This window comes from Somniosus microcephalus, chromosome 9 (assembly GCF_052327205.1).
Source record: "Somniosus microcephalus isolate GS21.2 chromosome 9, FLI_Smic_1.0, whole genome shotgun sequence".
Taxonomy (NCBI): Eukaryota; Metazoa; Chordata; class Chondrichthyes; order Squaliformes; family Somniosidae; genus Somniosus; species Somniosus microcephalus.
The window spans coordinates 150,768,504-150,785,699 of record NC_140995.1 but is presented as its reverse complement, the minus strand read 5'-3'; the positions used below and the strand labels follow the sequence as shown (position 1 = coordinate 150,785,699).

Here is a 17,196-nt window from a genome sequence, read left to right as displayed (position 1 = left end):
TTGCCTAATATGGGTCATTGGTAAGTTGGTAGACATCATAACCTAGGATATACGGCACAGAAACAGGCCATTCAGCCCAACCAGTCCATGCTGGTGTTTATGCTCCACATGAGCCTCCTCCTGTCCTTCCTCATCTAACTCTGTCAGCATAACCCTCTTTTCCCTTTTCCCTCATATGCTTATCTAACCACCCCTTAAATGCATCTATACTATTCGCTTCAACCACTCCCTGTGGTAGTGAGTTCCACATTCTCACCACTCTCTGGGTACAGAAGTTTCTTCTGAATTCCCTATTTGATTTCTTGGTGACTATCTTATATTGATGGCCTCTAGTTTTGCTCTTCCCCACAAGTGGAAACATTCTCTCTGTATCTACTCTATCAAAACCCTTAATAATTTTGAAGACCTCTATTAGGTCACCCCTCAGCCTTCTCTTTTCAAGAGAAAAGTGACCCAGCCTGTTCATCCTTTTCTGATAGGTATACCCTCGCATTTCTGGTATCATCCTTGTAAATCTTCTCTGCACCCTCTCCAGTGCCTCTCTCCTTTCATAATATGGCGACCAGAATTGTACGCAGTACTCCAAGTGTGGTCTAACCAAGGTTTGATGCAAGTTAGTATAACTTCACTACTTTTCAATTCTATCCCTCTAGAAATAAACCCTAGTGCTTGATTTGCTTTTTTAATCGTCTGGTTAACCTGTGTCGCTACTAGAGTTAGATGAGGAAAGACTGGAGGAGGCTCGAGTGAAGCATAAACGCCAGCATATGCGTGAGGTAATGAAGGACCGCTAATGTGGATTTGTAAAAGGCAAATTGTGTCTGACAAATTTAGACGTTTTTTTGAGAACAGTGGAGTTATTGATAAAGGGAATGCCATGGATGTTGTGTATATGGATTTTCAAAAGACATTTGATATGTTGCTGCATAGGAGGCTTGTTGATAACATTAAGGTACATGTTATTGGCCCAGAAATTCGGGTCCCAACGCGTGAGTACACACTGGGTACTCACGCGTAGGCCCAACGAAAGTGCCGGTTTTGTGCATGCACTGCGCATGCGTGGGAAACCGGCACTTCCATTCCCCTGAAAGAAGGGGTTTAGAGGTGGAACGCGTGCGCCGGAGAGGCAGCGCGTGCGCATCGAACTTACGTTTTTTTTCCAGGTTTTTCCAGGAGGGTAAGCCTCCAGCAGTTACACTTTTAAAAAGCAGGCGCAAGGCCTGCTTTTAACAAGGTAAGTGGTGAATTAATTAAAATTAAAACATTTTTTCCACAGGTTTATTATTTTTAAATACTTTAATAAAGGTAAGTTTATTTTTAACCCTGTTAGAAAATGTAATTAATGTTTACAAAAATTTAAGTTACTGTTTAAAATAGTTATTTCATGTAATTTATAGTTATTTTAAAAATGTGATGTTTTAAAAAAAATGTATTTGAAGTTTTAGTGATGTTTTGAGGCTTATAGTATTTATAGGTTTGACAGCTCTTCCTGTCAAACTTATGAATGAAGCATTCCCTGCTACCATTGGCTCTCCATGGCCCATGTGATCACAGGGGATGCATCGAACTACCTGCGCCCCTGGGATACATAAGCACTGCGTGCCGGCAGTTGGAGGAGGCCCAGGATTGGAATCCCATGCGGGCCCACAGCTCAACGGCCGGCGCGCTAGGTAAGTGCAGGTCGGAGGCTTGCACCCGCGGGAAGCCCCCGACCCGAATTTCTGGGCAATTAAAGGGATGGGTAGGAAGTGTTGATTGGAGGGTGGTTAAAGGTCAGAAAACAGGTAGTAAGTAATAGTTTTGGAATGGAGAGATGTAAACAGTACTGTCCCCCAGTGGTCCGTGTTGAGATCATTGCTCTTAAGATATATAAATTATGTGGACTTGTGTATAGAGAGCATGGCTAACTATGAAGAGGAGTGTAAGCAACTTCAGGAGGTCATAGACAGGTTTGTAAGTTGGGCAGATAAAAGTCAGATGAAATATAAAGCAAAAAATGCGAGGAGATACATTTTGGGAGAATAAGGAGATGATCTATAAACCAATGGTAAAATTCTTCTCTACAAAACCTTACTATTTGTCATACTTTAATGACCCTACAAATTCTTGTGTCCACTTTTATAATTGAAATGGCCTATGCAAACTTGTCATGCTGTAATTACATCCTCCCACAAGTGGTGGTGCTGTGACGCCTATGTTTTGTGTTTCCCAGCTCCTCCGCATCTGCTGCAGAGGAATTTTATTTTGCTCCAGCCAATTCTAGTTCTCTGCTTCCCAAATTGTCAGAAGATTTGCTTTTAACTATAAATAATATAAAATCTGTATTATATAAAAATAAGAACAGAATGTATGACTTTAAAGAGGGGGCTGAATCAGGTCTGTGCATCCAGAATCAATTATCCCCACCCTCTAACCCAGTTTCACCTTTGATCAACTAAAAACAATAGACTTACCAGGGGTCCCAATACTCCATTTTAAAGAAAAATGGGACAGTGACTGTTTGTTTTTCTCTACAATTAATGACCATTAATTCCCTTCCCATTACCCACCAAGCCAAACTTCCCCCAAGGTTCTCCCTCTCCAAGCTCATCTTATCCATGAGAGCCACCTTCTGCTGTTTCAACCCTATTCCCATTAAACTGCTGACCACCCAACTTCCCTTCCTGGCCCCCGTGCTAGCTGATATTATAAAGGGATCCCTCTCCTCGGTTACTGTTCCCCCTCCCTTTCAAATCTGCCGTCATCACCACCCTCCTCAAAAAAAAAACACCCTTGACTCCTCTGTCCTTGCAAACAACTGCCCCATCTCCAATCTACTTTCTCTCAGTCCTTTAACGTGTTGTCGCCTCCCAATTCCATGCCCATATTTTCCGCAACTGCATGTTTGAGCCTCTCCATATCAGTTTCTGCCCCACCACAGCACTGAAATGGCCCTAATCAAAGTCACAAATAACATCCTTTGTAACTGTGACCGAGGTGCACTATCCCTCCCCATCCTTCTCTACATGTCTGCTGCCTTTGACTAGGTTGACCATACCAATGCTTGTCCTCCATTATCTAGCTGAGTGGGAGCCTATCCAGACATAGCCAGAGAATCTCCTGCAATGGCTTCTCTTCCTGCCCCCACACCATTACCTCTGGAGTCCCCAAGGATCTATCCTTGGTCTCTTCCTATTTTTCATCTATATACTGCCTCTCGACAATATCGTCCGAAACACATCAGGTTCCACATATACACTGATGACACCCATCTCTACCTCACCACCATCACCACCACCTCTCTCGACCCCTCCACTGCTTCTGTGTTGTCAGACTGCTTATCCAACCTCCAGTCCGAGCTGACCTGAAATTCCTTCCAATGAATACATTGGAAAAATTGAAGTTGTTGTCTTTGGCCCCTGCCACTAACTCAGTTTGTTAGACACCGATTCTATTTCCCTTCCCTGACCACTGTCTCAGGCTGAACCAGACTGTTTGCAACCTCTTTGACCCAGAGCTGAGCTTCCAACTCCATATCCTTTCCATCGCAAAGACTGCCTACTTCCATCTCTAATATTGCCTGCCTCAGCCCATTTGCTGCTGAAACCCTCATCCATGCTTTTGTTGCCTCCACACCCGATTATTCTCTCCTGGCCAGCCTCCCATCTTCCACCCTCCATAAACTTGAGCTCATCCAAAACTCTGCTGCTCTTATCTTAAGTCGCACCAAGTCCCATTGCCCCATCACCCCTGTGCTCGCTGATCTACATTGGCTCCTAGTCCAACAATGCCTCCATTTTAAAACTCTCATCTTCAAGTTCAAATCCATCCATGGCCTCACCCCTCTTTATCTCTGTAACCTCCTCCAGTCCTACAACCCTCTGAGAGCTCTGCGTTCCTACAACTCTGGCCTCTTGTGTATCCCCTACTTTTTTTGTCCCACCATTGGCAGCCATGCCTTCAGCCATCTAGGCCATAAACTCTGGAATTCCCTCCTTAAACCTCTCCTCTGCTCCACCTCTCCTCTTATAAGACACTCCTTAAAACCTACCTCTTTGACCAAGCTTTTGGTCACCTGTCCAAATGTCTCCTTCTTTAGCTCGCCAACCCTCCTATGAAGCGCCTTGGAACATTTTACTACCTTTAATGGCACTATATAAATGCAGGTTGTTATTCTTGTAATAAAAATGTTGGAATATACAGCTTTGAAACGTAGGATTTCTGAAATGCAATTGGCAGTTATGTTGAAAGAAACAGTAAGTTGGGTAGATTTGTTGAGTTATTTCTTTCTTGTGAATTAGCATGGAACTGTTGGGCCGAATGACCTGTTTCTGTGCTGTAATAATTTGTAGTAATGGTAACACTTGTTTCAGGGTTGGAAGGCCAATCTTAGGTTTTATTCCAGGAAAGTATCATTCTAAACTGAAGTATTACAGAATTTTTCAAGCTTTTTCCAATACACTGTCTGTTGCATGCAAGGCCACACCAGTGGTACAGTCTTAGAAAATTCTGCCCATGTAGTAAAATGCTCATATATTCAGTGTGGGATAGTAAGGTGTGCTGGCGCAGACTCATCACCATTATGTCTTTAAAAAGTGAATTAATAATCACATAATATTTTCTATAAAAATAAACCGTGGGCTTGTATCCTGGTTTACGGAAGAAATGTGATCACTTTTAATTGCTTAAAATCCTTACAGATTGCTAAAATTATACAATTATTTGCTAAGTTGACCATAATTATTAAATCAGCTGACATGCAATATAACCTTTACTATTTGTTTCCTTGAACAGTGGAATTCAGCTGCTGGTTTGACCATATTAGGGAGTGGTATGCTCACAAGGATGAATTCAACTTCTTGTTCATAACTTATGAGGAGATGAAGAAGGTAATGCAATTATGCCAGTATTGCATTTTTGTGTTTGTCTGTTCGCACTATCTAAACTGATGCAGTAGCATGGTGCTTCCAATAATTGAACATTTTGACAAGTGCTAGCCCCAGAGCACTAACGTACTAATTGGAGATGCTCTAGTCATGTTTTCAAAACCAAGACTAAAATCCTGGAAAAGGGCAATGGACAAATGGTCTTATCTAATTTATTCTCTTAAAGAAAAGACTTGCATTTATAAAGCGTCGTCTTTCATGACCTCAGGATGTCCCAAAGCGCTTTACAGCCAATGAAGTACTTTTGAAGTGTAGTCACTGTTGTAATATAAGAACAAGATGGGGGGAGAATTGATGTGGTTTCTGTACAGGTAATTTCATGAGATCATGCTTCCAGCACGGAGACTCGCTGGCTGCAAGCAAATATTCGGAATTAATAAACCGAGAAGGATTGTGGGACATCTGATATGCAATCCTGGCAGGTGTGGGTCCCTGTCAGGAGTGTAAACTTGTTTTAAAAAAAATAATTTCATTCTTGTGTATATATAGTAAAATCATAAACCTTTTCTTTTTAATGCATTTGCAATGTCATTATACATAGCAACCAGAGCAATTCTTCCCCCAGTGTTATCAGTTCCTGGTATTGCAACTGAGGAGAATCAGTAACTTTCTACTGCACTTTGGCTGGTTCAACTCTTAAAAACCTAGGGCGCGACCTTGCCAGCCCTGGGAAGGCAGGTATGGAGGCGGGACTGCCGGGAAAATAGCAAAACCTGGGGGTGGGTTGCCCGTCTCCGTGCCATCTTGCCAGGAGGCGGGTAGCTGACCCGCGCCGGGTCCCGTCTCCTTGGAGGCGGGAAAGGGATTAGTGCCACTTATCTGCCTGTTAACAGCAGATAAGAGGATTATCCCTATTTTACACACACAAGTGCGGGCTTCCCGAAGGCTCCGAACCCGGCTAGGGTCACTGAGGCGAGCAGTGGGTCTGCGGGGGTCGGAGGGGTACAAAAGTGCGCTGTGAAGGTAAGTGATGGGTGCAAGTGTGGAGATGTGAGTATGTGAGGTAAGTGGAAAGTGTTAGTAAAAGCTAACTTACCTTTGTTTCTTCCTGCAGGCTTCAAGAGTTGGGTATGCGGAAAGTCTTGCACCTCCGCGGCAGCGATGACAGATGGCCGCTGCATTCTCCAATGCAGCAGCCATCAAATTTCTGCTAAATAAAGAGGTTTGATGAGTCTTGAATTCAAGAGCTCTTCAAACTACAGAGAATGTCCGTGTTTGACAATGACAATTCATCTGTCAAAAATTTTTGACAGATGAAACATCATATGCTGACGTTCTATGTAACCGGCTTTCCCTTAATTGGCCTGCTAAGCCCGCTGGGCGGGCTTAACAAGGTCAGTCAAGGGAAAATAGCGTGGATTAGCCAGTAGTTGATGGAGGCGGGACTGAAACCCGACAAGTGGGAGTCCCGCCTCCAAAAGCTCCCCATTGGCAAAATCCAGCCCCTAGGGTTAAGCAGGTAGAAATGAGAGGATATCTCAATAGTTGCATCACCTACCCAGTTATTAGCAATATTAATTATAGAATGATTCAGTACTCTTACAGGGTAATCAGTGAATGATATGAGGTATTTCATTGTCAAGTGTCACAGAAGCTGTTGCTACTCATAAGCTTCAAGGATCGGTAACTGTTTACTATATTGATAGGATCTTCGAGCATCAATACAAAAAATTTGCAACTTCATTGGAAGACAGTTGGATAATGAAAAACTTGATCGCGTGATGGAACACTGCACGTTTGATGTAATGAAAAAGAATCCAATGGCGAACTATGAAGGAATTCCCAAAAAATCCTCAGACGGAGCATTTCTTCGAAAAGGTACCTAGAATGAATTGTTTGAATACCGGTAGATTTTATGCACTTGTGCTTCTGGCGCTGCACTTTTCGTTTTGGGAACATATATCAGGAATTTGGGCATGGAGTTCAGCGGTTTGGAAGGAAAGAAAATTGATGGTTGGAAAATCGCGCAGTGCATGCTGACCTGCGTGCCCAAGTCCCTGATGAGCATTCCTGTTGCACAAAGCTTTGTGATTGGAGTATGAATTTGTAACATCTACCCTGTGGAGCAGAGTTTCTGGTTAAAGCAGTTGGGGCTGCATCAGTTAACTACTTTTAAATTGAACTGCACGAATATCTGGTTAGGAACAGCTGCTGTGCGTTATGAGGATGAGTGGAAATCGAAAGGATTAAATACTGTATGGAATATGATGGGTTTTGAATTGGTGGGACCATGTTAATGACCAGGAAGGCAGCTGATCAAAGATGAATCATGTAGGATAAAAGGTGAGATAGGTATGCTGGAGGTTTACTTAATTTAGCTTTGGGAATCTTTGCAGAAGAAAAAAATGGTCTTTTCTCATTTCCTGCTTTCTTAAGTTCTTTATAAACACAAAGTGGAGGAGAAGCATCCGGGAAGGCGGCGAACACCTCGACTCTCTTCGCCGGGAGCCAAGTGCAGGCAGCGCAAGCACCCCACCCCTGCAACCACCGTCTGCCCCACCTGTGACAGAGACTGCAGGTCCCGCATTGGACTCATCAGTCACCTGCAAACTCATTTTTAATGTGGAAGCAAGTCATCCTCAGTTCCGAGGGACTGCCTAAGAAGAAGAAGATAAACCCTAAACATATAACTGAAAAATGCTCAATTTACTTAGTGTTAAAATGTTATGAACAACATAAAGGCCAAAATGCCAGAACTCCTTGGATTCCACTTGTTTCCTCCTGGAATTACAGTGGCAACTTCTGGAAACTGGTCTCCACTGTTACTGGAAGTTTCTAATTTGCCTTGTATGGGGCAGAAGCTCTTTCCACCCCTTAAAAGGCAAAGAGTGCCAATGGGGCAGTGCCAAGGGGACTCCCTACACTAGGAAATCCTGCTCTGGTTTTGTTGGGACCTGGCACATCAGTGAAGGCTGGTATGCCCAGTGAAATGAAGCTTTCAGCCTCCATACAGGCCCCACTGGTGGCATGAACCCTTAAACAGGAGCAGGAGTAGGCCAATCGGCCCCTCGAGCCTGCTCCGCCATTCAATAAGATCATGGCTGATCCAATCTTGGCCTCAACACCACTTTCCCGCTCTCTCCCCATTCCCCTTGACTCCGTTGTAGTTCAAATGTCTGTCAATCTCCGCCTTGAATATATTCAATGACCCAGCCTCTACAGCTCTCTGGGGTAAAGAATTCCAAAGATTCACGACCTGAGAGAGAAGAAATTCCTCCTCATCTCCATCTTAAATGGGTGACCCCTTATTCTGAAACTATGCCCCCTAGTCCTAGATACCCCCACTAGGGGAAACATCCTCTCAGCATCCACCTTGTCAATCCCCCTTAGAATCTTATATGTTTCAATAAGATCACCTCTCATTCTTCTAAACTCCAATGAGTATAGGCCCAATCTGCTCAACCTTTCATCATATGTAAACCCCTTCTTTCCAGGAATCAACCTAGTGAACCTTCTCTGCACTGCCACCAATGCAAGTATATCCTTCCTTAAATGTGGAGATCAAAACTGTACACAGTACTCCAGGTGCAGTCTCATCTTGTTTTAAATGGCACCCATTTTTTGGTATCTGCCTTCCTGTTCAGGCTGAGGAGCAGAGCTGGAGTCGGGGAAGGTGGGAGCCTGGGTTCCCGCTCTCTGCCAATTGGTGCTGAAGTTTCTGGCCACGTGGTGCAGGCAGGCAACAGTGATGCACCCATAGTGGTGCTTGTGCTTGCCTTCCCCATGCTAATTAGGTCCCTCTCACTGACCCTGCAAACTCTGGTGGGGTCAGCATTGGAGGGCCCCAGCAGGCATGATTCCAGCAGTTATACTGGGATTGTGTTCCAAGGCATCTCCTCCTCCAATAGAAGCTGAAACTAATTTCATGAAAAGGAATATGATTAAAAAGTAATTATGGATGAGGAGGACCAGTCAACCCATCTTCATTCATCCATCCAGAAAGTCCCTAAGTTCCCCCTATTGCAACATCCAGTTATTTCTTAAATGATTCCAGGGTTTTCACTTTCACTACACTATCTAGAAGTCCATTCCGCATGTTGGTCATTCTTTATGTGAAGATAAAAGTCTTGATATTGGTCCTAAATGTATGTGTTGCTAGTTTGAATCGGTGTCCCCTTATACTATTCACACAATCTAAAATCATTTTCCGAAATGACCTTTTCCATTTCACATGCTATGTTGTATACCTCAATGAGGTTACGGGGTCAATTTAAGTCGTTCCCGCCAGGTGGGAAATAAGAGGCAACGGATCTGCTACCCTTTTTACAACCCGCCCAATTTTCCTTTTCCATTACAGTGAATGGAAAGTTGGGAGCCATTTTAAAACAAGTGACTGACCCACCCAATGAGAACAGTTGAGATCAGTCCCCACCTCTCAGATGTTTCCTTTCAAGGTTGAAAATCTCAGGTTACTCTCCTTATAACTCAGACTTCTAACACTAAGAATCATCCTCATAGCTTTGTACTCCTTCCAATGCTTGAATATCTCCCTTGTGACTCTGTAACCAGAACTGGACACAGTATTCGAGGATTGCTCTGATCAGAACACTGCATAGATTGATCATGACTTTCTCTGACCTTACTCTACCATTTTGTCTATGTAGTTCAAGATTCTGTTGGTTTTGTTGATTGCTGCTCAGCGTTTGATGGCGATGTTAGCCGTTAAGGTTACTAAAACTCCCATGTGTCTTCCAACTTCAGCTTTAGCTATTTCAACACCATTCATGGCGTATGTGAGTCACCCATTTTTCCTTCCCATGTGCAGTACTTTACGCGGCCTCATCAAATTTCATCTGCCATTGATCTGCTGACTTACATATTTTGTCCAACTCATTGTCATTTCTAAGCTGCCTCCTTGTGATTCCACTGCTCATCCTAGTGTGGTATCCTCTGCAAATTTGACCAATTTACATTGAATTAATAAATCCAAGTCATTTATGCAAATTAGCAACATTAGTAGTTCCAGCATGGACTCCTGGGATATTCCACTTAGCACTTCCATCCCAAGGTAACTCCTCTTCTAAATACTCATTGTTTTCTACCTTCAGCCAATTGCTTATCTGTTCCCAAGACTTGCCTGAATCCCTATAGCTTTGTGCTTAATATCCTTTTGTGTGGAACTTTATCAAATATCTTCTAGATACAAACATATCAGAAGGCATATCACAGTTCACTTGGATTATCAAGTCCTCAAAAGAAGTCAAGGGGATAGAAATTGGACTTCATTGCGTAAAATGGGCATAACGAGGACCAATTTTGGAATGTCCCACGGCCAAATGATCTGATATTGGGTCAGGCCATTTTTTTGGCCAACATACCATTTGCCTTCTTAACCGCCTGCTGCACCTGCATGCTTACCTTCAGCGACTGGTGTACAAGAACACCCAGGTCTCTTTGCACTTCCCCTTCTCCCAAACTATTACCATTCAAATAATAATCTGCCTTCCTGTTTTTGCCACCAAAGTGGATAACCTCACATTTATCCACATTATAGTGCATTTGCCATGTTTCTGCCCAATCACCCAACCTGTCCAAATCGTGTTGGAGTTTCACGACATCCTCCTCACAGCATACCCTCCCCCCCAGCTTTGTGGCGTCTGCAAATTTGGAGATATTACACCCAATTCACTCGTCCAGATCATTAATATATATTGTGAACAGCTGGGGTCCTAGGACCGATCCTTGCGGTACCCCACTAGTCACTGCTTGCCACTCGGAAAATGACCCGTTTATTCCAACTCTTTGCTTTCTGTCCGCCAACCAGTTCTCTATCCAAGTCAATACCTTGCCCCCAATCCCATGTGCCTTAATTTTGCACGCTAATCTCTTATGCGGGACCTTATCGAAAGCCTTCTGAAAGTCCAAATACACCACATCCACTGGTTCTCCCTTATCTATTTTACCAGTTACATCCTCAAAATTTCCAGTAGATTAGTCAAGCATGATTTACCTTTTGTAAATCCATGTTGACTTTGTCCGATCCAGTCACTGCTTTCCAAGTGCTCTGTTATTACATCTTTTATAATGGACTCTAGCATTTTCCCCACTACCGATGTCAAGCTTACCGGTCTATAATTCCCCGCCTTTTCTCTACCACCTTTTTTGAATAGTGGGGTAACATTAGCTACCCGCCAATCCATGGGTACCGTTCCAGAGTCTATCGAGTTCTGGAAGATGACCAGCAATGCATCTACTATTTCTAGGGCCACTTCCTTAAGTACCCTGGGATGTAGATTGTCAGGCCCTGGGGATTTATCGGCCTTCAGTCCCATCAATTTTCCTAACACCATTTCCCTACTAATACTGATTTCTTTCAGTTCCACCCTTTCATCAGACCCTATGTTCCCCGGCATCTCTGGGAGGTTATTTGTGTCCTCCTTTGTGAAGACAGAACCAAAATATGTATTTAGTTGGTCTGCCATTTCTTTGTTCCCCATTATAAATTCCCCCGATTCTGACTGCAAGGGACCTATGTTTGACTTCACCAATCTTTTTCTCTTCACATATCTATAAAAGCTTTTACAGTCAGTTTTTATGTTCTCTGCAAGCTTACTCTCATATTCTATTTTCCCTTTCTTAATTAATCCCTTTGTCCTCCTTTGTTGAATCCTAAACTGCTCCCAATCCTCAGGGTTATTGCTTTTTCTGGCCAATTTATATGCCCTCTCCTTGGACCTTATGCTATCCCTAATTTCCCTTGTTAGCCACGGTTGTGTCACCTTTTTTGTTTTATTTTTATGCCAAACTGGGAAGAACAAATTCTGTAGTTCATCCATTCAGTCTTGGAATGTTTGCCATTGCCTATCCACCGTCAACCCTTTGAGTGCCATTCCCCAATCAATCCTACCCAACTCGCTCCTCAGACCATCATAGTTTCCTTTATTTAAATTGAGGACCCTAGTCTCCGAGTAAACTACTTCATTCTCCATCTTAATGAAGAATTCGATCATATTATGATCGCTCCGACCCAAGGGGCCTCTTACAACAAGATTGCTAATTAATCCTTTCTCATTACATAATACCCAGTCTAAGATGGCCTGATCTCTGGTTGGTTCCTCGACATATTGGTCCAGGAAACCATCCCGTAAACACTCCAGGAATTCCTCCTCCACAGTATTGTTACTCATTTGGTTGGCCCAATCTATATGTAGATTAAAGTCACCCATGATGACTGCTTTGCCCTTATTGCACGCTTCTTTAATTTCTCTTTGAATGCCATCCCCAACCTCCGCCTTACTGTTTGGAGGTCTATAAACCACTCCCACTAACGTTTTTTTCCCCTTAGTATTTCTCAATTCTACCCTTACAGATTCCACCTCATCAGAGCTAATATCCTTCATTACAATTGTGTTAATCCCTTCTTTAACCAGTAATGCTACCCCACCTCCCTTTCCTTTTTGCCTATCTTTCCTGAATATCGAATATCCCTGGATGTTGAGTTCCCAGTCCTGGCCTTCCTTGAGCCACGTTTCCGTAATCTCAACCAAATCGTATTTGTTTACTTCTATTTGCGCAGCCAATTCATCCACCTTATTACAAATGCTCCTTGCATTAAGACATAAAGCCTTCAGGCTTGTTTTTTTAACGCTCTTAGACCTATTAGAATTATTATTTACTGTGGCCATGTTTGATTTAAACCGTTGATTTCTCTGACTGCCACTTTTGTTTTTCTCCTTCCTATCTTTTGCTTTTATCCTTGTTTCCCTTTCCTCTGTCTCCCTGCTCAGGTTCCCAACCCCCTGCCATTTTAGTTTAAACCCTCCCCCACAGCACTTGCAAACACTCCCCCTAGGACATTGGTTCCAGCCCTGCCCAGATGCAGACCGTCCGGTTTAAACTGGTCCCACCTCCCCCAGAACCGGTTCCAGTGTCCCAGGAACTTGAATCCCTCCCCCTGGCACCATTCCTCTAGCCACGTATTCATCTGAAGTATCCTTCTATTTCTACTCTGACTAGCACGTGGCACTGGTAGCAATCCTGAGATTACTACCTTTGAGGTCCTGTTTTTTAATTTATCTCCTAACTCCCTATACTCCACTTTTAGGACCTCATCCCGCTTTTTACCTATATCGTTGGTGCCTATATGCACCACGACAACTGGCTCTTCACCCTCCCCTTCCAAGATGTTCTGGAGTCGCTCTGAGACATCCTTGACCCTTGCACCAGGGAGGCAACACACCATCCTGGAGTCTTGTTTGCGGCCACAGAAACGCCTATCTATTCCCCTTACAATTGAATCCCCTATTACTATAGCTCTACCCCTCTTTTTCCTCCCATTCTGTGCAGCAGAGCCACCCCTGGTGCCAGGAAGTTGGCTGCTGCTGCCTTCCTCTGATAAGCCATCCCCCCCAACAGTACTCAAAGTGGTGTATCTGTTGGAGAGGGGGATGGCCACAGGGGACCCCTGCACTACCTGCCTGCGCCTAGTACTCTGCCTGTTGGTCACCCGTTCCCTTTCTTCCTGTCCAACCTCTACCTGCGGTGTGTCCAACTCCGTAAATGTGCTATTCACGTTGTCCTGAGCATCGTGAACGCTCCAGTATGTGTCCAATCGCAGCTCCAGCGCCGCAATGCGGTCTGTCAGTAGCTGCAGCTGGATGCACTTCCTGCACATGTAGTTGTCAGGGACACTGGAAGTGTCCCTGAGTTCCCACATATCGCAGGAGGAGCAGATCACGGGGCCCGGCTGTCCTGCCATGACTTACCCTTTAATTAATTGAATTTAAATTAAATCAATTAATCCCACTAATTACACTACAGTTAATTGGTTTACCAACAGTCCCTGCTACACCAGAGAGACCTTAGAAACTATAAACCAGAGTTAAAGTTTAAAAAAAAAGAGATATACTCACCAACCAAATACTCACCAACCAATCACTTACCTGCTTCCTGGTGACGTCACACTTTGATTACTTTTTACCTCTCTCCCCTGCTGTTACACCCGCCTTTCCCCCCTCCCCCCCCTCCCGATTACCATTCCATGTCCCTTCCCGCAACATACCTTTGGGCTGTTGGCAGCGAGGCAAGCAGCCCAACATTCATATTTTTAAAATAACAACAGAAAATGCTGGAAAAACTCAGCAGGCCAGGCAACATCCGTGGAGAGAAATTAGAGTCGACGTTTCGGGTCTAACCCTTTTTCAAAACTGGAAAGGAAATTAAATAGGTCGAAAGGCAGGGCTGGGAGAGAACAAAAGAAGTGAAGAGATATTAAGAGGTATTCAAAACGAGACAAGATGGTGATGGGACTAGTGGAGACAAAAGACGGCTCTAGATTAGGTGTGAAATGTTCTGGCAGAATGAGAGACAGCTGCCATGTGGGAGAGAGAAAAAAAGGGAAAGGGGGGGGGAAAAACCAAAACAAAGGGGTGGATAAAAAAAAATAAGTGAAAATGTAATAGGGGCCGAGGTTATGATCTGAAATTGTTGAACTCGATATTGAGTCCGGAAGGCTGTAAAGTGCCTAATCGGAAGATGAGGTGCTGTTCCTCGAGTTTACGTTGAGTTTCCGTGGAACAATGCAAGAGGCCAAGGACGGTGAGGTCCGAGTGGGATTGGAGCTGTGAATTAAAATGTCAGGCGACCGGAAGCTCGGGGTCACCCTTACGGACTGAACGGAGGTGTTCCGCAAAGCGGTCACCCAATCTGCGTTTGGTCTCCCCAATGTAGAGGAGACCGCATCCTGAGCAGCGAATACAGTATACTAGATTGCAAGAAGTACAAGTAAATCGCTGTTTCACCTGGAAGGGGTGTTTGGGGCCCTGGACAGTGGGAAGGAGGGAGGTATAAGGGCAGGTGTTACATCTCCTGCGCTTGCACGGGAAGGTGCCAGGCGAAGGGGAAGGGGTGCTGGGGGTGATAGAGGAGTGGACTAGGGTGTCTCGGAGGGAGCGGTCCCTACGGAATGCTGAAAGGGGAGGGGAGGAGAAGATGCGTATTTTTAAAGTGGGCGAATTACCTGTGAAGCTATGACAGGCACCAGCGACTCACCTAAATAATGTTAATGAGGCCCGATGTCCAATTTTGGGCTGGCCTTATGCTTCCCAGTTAGGGGGCGCGCGGCACCCATTTCAGGATCGAAAATGGGCTTAAAGGAATTTCCATCCCAAGGAGTTTGATTAGACAGGATCTCTCCATTCTGAATCCATGTTGGCAGCTGTTTATTATTGTACAGATAATCCTCAATTTTGCTCTCAATAATCAATTCTATTACTTTGCATGGATGCAGTCAGACAATAGTTAAATTGGAGAATAATTTGAGGACTGTGTCTTGCTGATATCAAAAATATGACTTCTTATTTTCTAACTATTTTCTTCCCTCAATTCTCTCCATTTTCATTCCACTTGTTTATTGTGAAGATCCTTTTCATGGATTTTCATTTTTCTTTTCAGGTACAATTGGAGACTGGAAAAATCATTTCACTGTGGCTCAATCTGAGATGTTTGACAGAATTTTCCAAGAAAGAATGAAGGATGTGCCATTAGAGTTTATCTGGGATAATGAGTAAATAAAATGCAACAGTTAACAATGTGACGTTCTACAAATAAATGAAAGAATGTTTGCAGACTATGCATATATGTATCTTTAAACAGGTTATTTGTGGTGAATTATACCAAGAAGGGTGAATTTATACATTTTAAGTATGGTGAACATCTATACCATTCAGTGTGTGAAAGCTTAGGTACAGGGTGAGCATTAACCATGTGACTACTATTAATCATCCAAATCCTGTGGATTGGCAAAAATTGACAATTTGGACTTTTTTTTGTTTTATAGTTGGAAAATAGCCCTTAAAATACATTTGTATTTTCTACATTTGAAAGTAATGAGGCAGATACTCAAAAATGAAGGAGATTGTCAACCATATTCAAAAAATAACAAACTAGAGAAGATATCTAAGTATTCCTAAAAATTAGACTTTTTCATGTATTTTTCAAAGTTCATGTGTGGGAAAGTTATGGAGGTATGGAGCATGCATGGTGTCAATGATTCTTTAGTCTAACATCACAGTTTGGATGTGTTCATTTCTAATGGAAATTCCTTCAGGTAGTTAATGGTGGTTTTATTTTTCCATGAAAAGATGTATAAATGTAGATATTCAGCTGTAAGATTTAAAAAATGATCACTACAAAATACTAAAGACAGTAACATAGAATTGCATTGCATTTACAGAACAGAAACTGGCCATTTGGCCCAACTATAGACTATACCGGTGTTTATGCTCCACATGACCCTCCTCCCTCTCTATTTACTTCATCTCCCCATTTTCAACATATTCTTCTATTCCTTTCTCCCTCATGTACTAGCTTCCCTTTAAATGAATCTATGATATTTGCCTCAACTACTCCAGGTGGTAGCAAGTTCCACATTTACTATTGACTCACTGTCTGTTTGCCTCTTTTCTTCCCTATGGAATAGCAGCTTTCATAATTTTGTCAGTGTGTATGCAGCTTTTTTCCCCCTGCGCATCCCATAAATAGTATATGCAGCAGCCATAGTGTTGGGGGTGGATATTGATTCCTGTGGCGGGGCACTGATCAATTACTCTATCCTGGATAGTATTGAGCTTCCATGAGTAGTATTCCGTCACACTCTTGACTTGATCCTTGTAGATGGTGGAGGGGATTTGAGGGGTCACAAAGGGAGCCACTTGTCACAAAGTAGCCAGTGTCTGCTCTTCCTTTGTAGCCACTGTGCTGATGCAGCTAATTCAATTAAGCTTCTGGTAAATAGTGACCCCATAGATGTTGATAAAGGGTGGTGGGGGGGGGGAACTCTGACTGTAATGAAGGGGGGGTGGTTGGGCGTTACTTGTTGGAGACAATCATTACCTGGCACTTATGTGGTGCAAATGTTATCTGTCACTGGTCAGCCCAAGCCTGGATGTTGTCCTGGTTCTGCTGTAGGCTGGCATGGACTGTTTCAGAATTGTGAATGTTGCTGAATAATACAGAATCATTATTAGAAGGTCACTCCTGACCTTGTAATGGAGTAAAGGTAATTGATGAAACTGCTGATTGTTGGGCTGAGAACACTTCCCTGAGTATCTCCTGCAGCAATATCCTGGGGTTCTGATGATTGAACTCCCGAGTGGAGCAACCCAGCTCCTTTTGTGTCAGATATGACTCCAGCCACTGGATGAATTTCCCCTCTGTTCCCCATTCATCTCCGTTTTGCCAGGGGACCTGGTGCTGTACTTGGTTTCATAGCAAGACTGTAAAGAATTACATTTTTACTTTTGGAAAGGATTTATTGTTTGGGGATGAAGAG

At 43.5% G+C, this 17,196-nt stretch overlaps 1 protein-coding gene across 4 annotated transcripts in view; it reads left to right on the top strand.

Moving 5' to 3' along the window:
• Positions 1-15,490, top strand: part of LOC147112772 (amine sulfotransferase-like) — an 86,273-nt gene extending 70,783 nt beyond the window's left edge. For all 4 annotated transcript variants that reach the window (XM_085997372.1, XM_085997369.1, XM_085997370.1 and 1 more), the window contains 3 exons: positions 4,774-4,868; positions 6,572-6,747; positions 15,322-15,490. In XM_085997372.1, the coding sequence (XP_085853498.1) occupies positions 4,774-4,868; positions 6,572-6,747; positions 15,322-15,433 (383 nt within the window). In that variant the 3' untranslated portion in view covers positions 15,434-15,490. The remainder of the gene's footprint in view (positions 1-4,773; positions 4,869-6,571; positions 6,748-15,321) is intronic.
• The last annotated feature ends 1,706 nt before the right edge of the window (positions 15,491-17,196 follow it).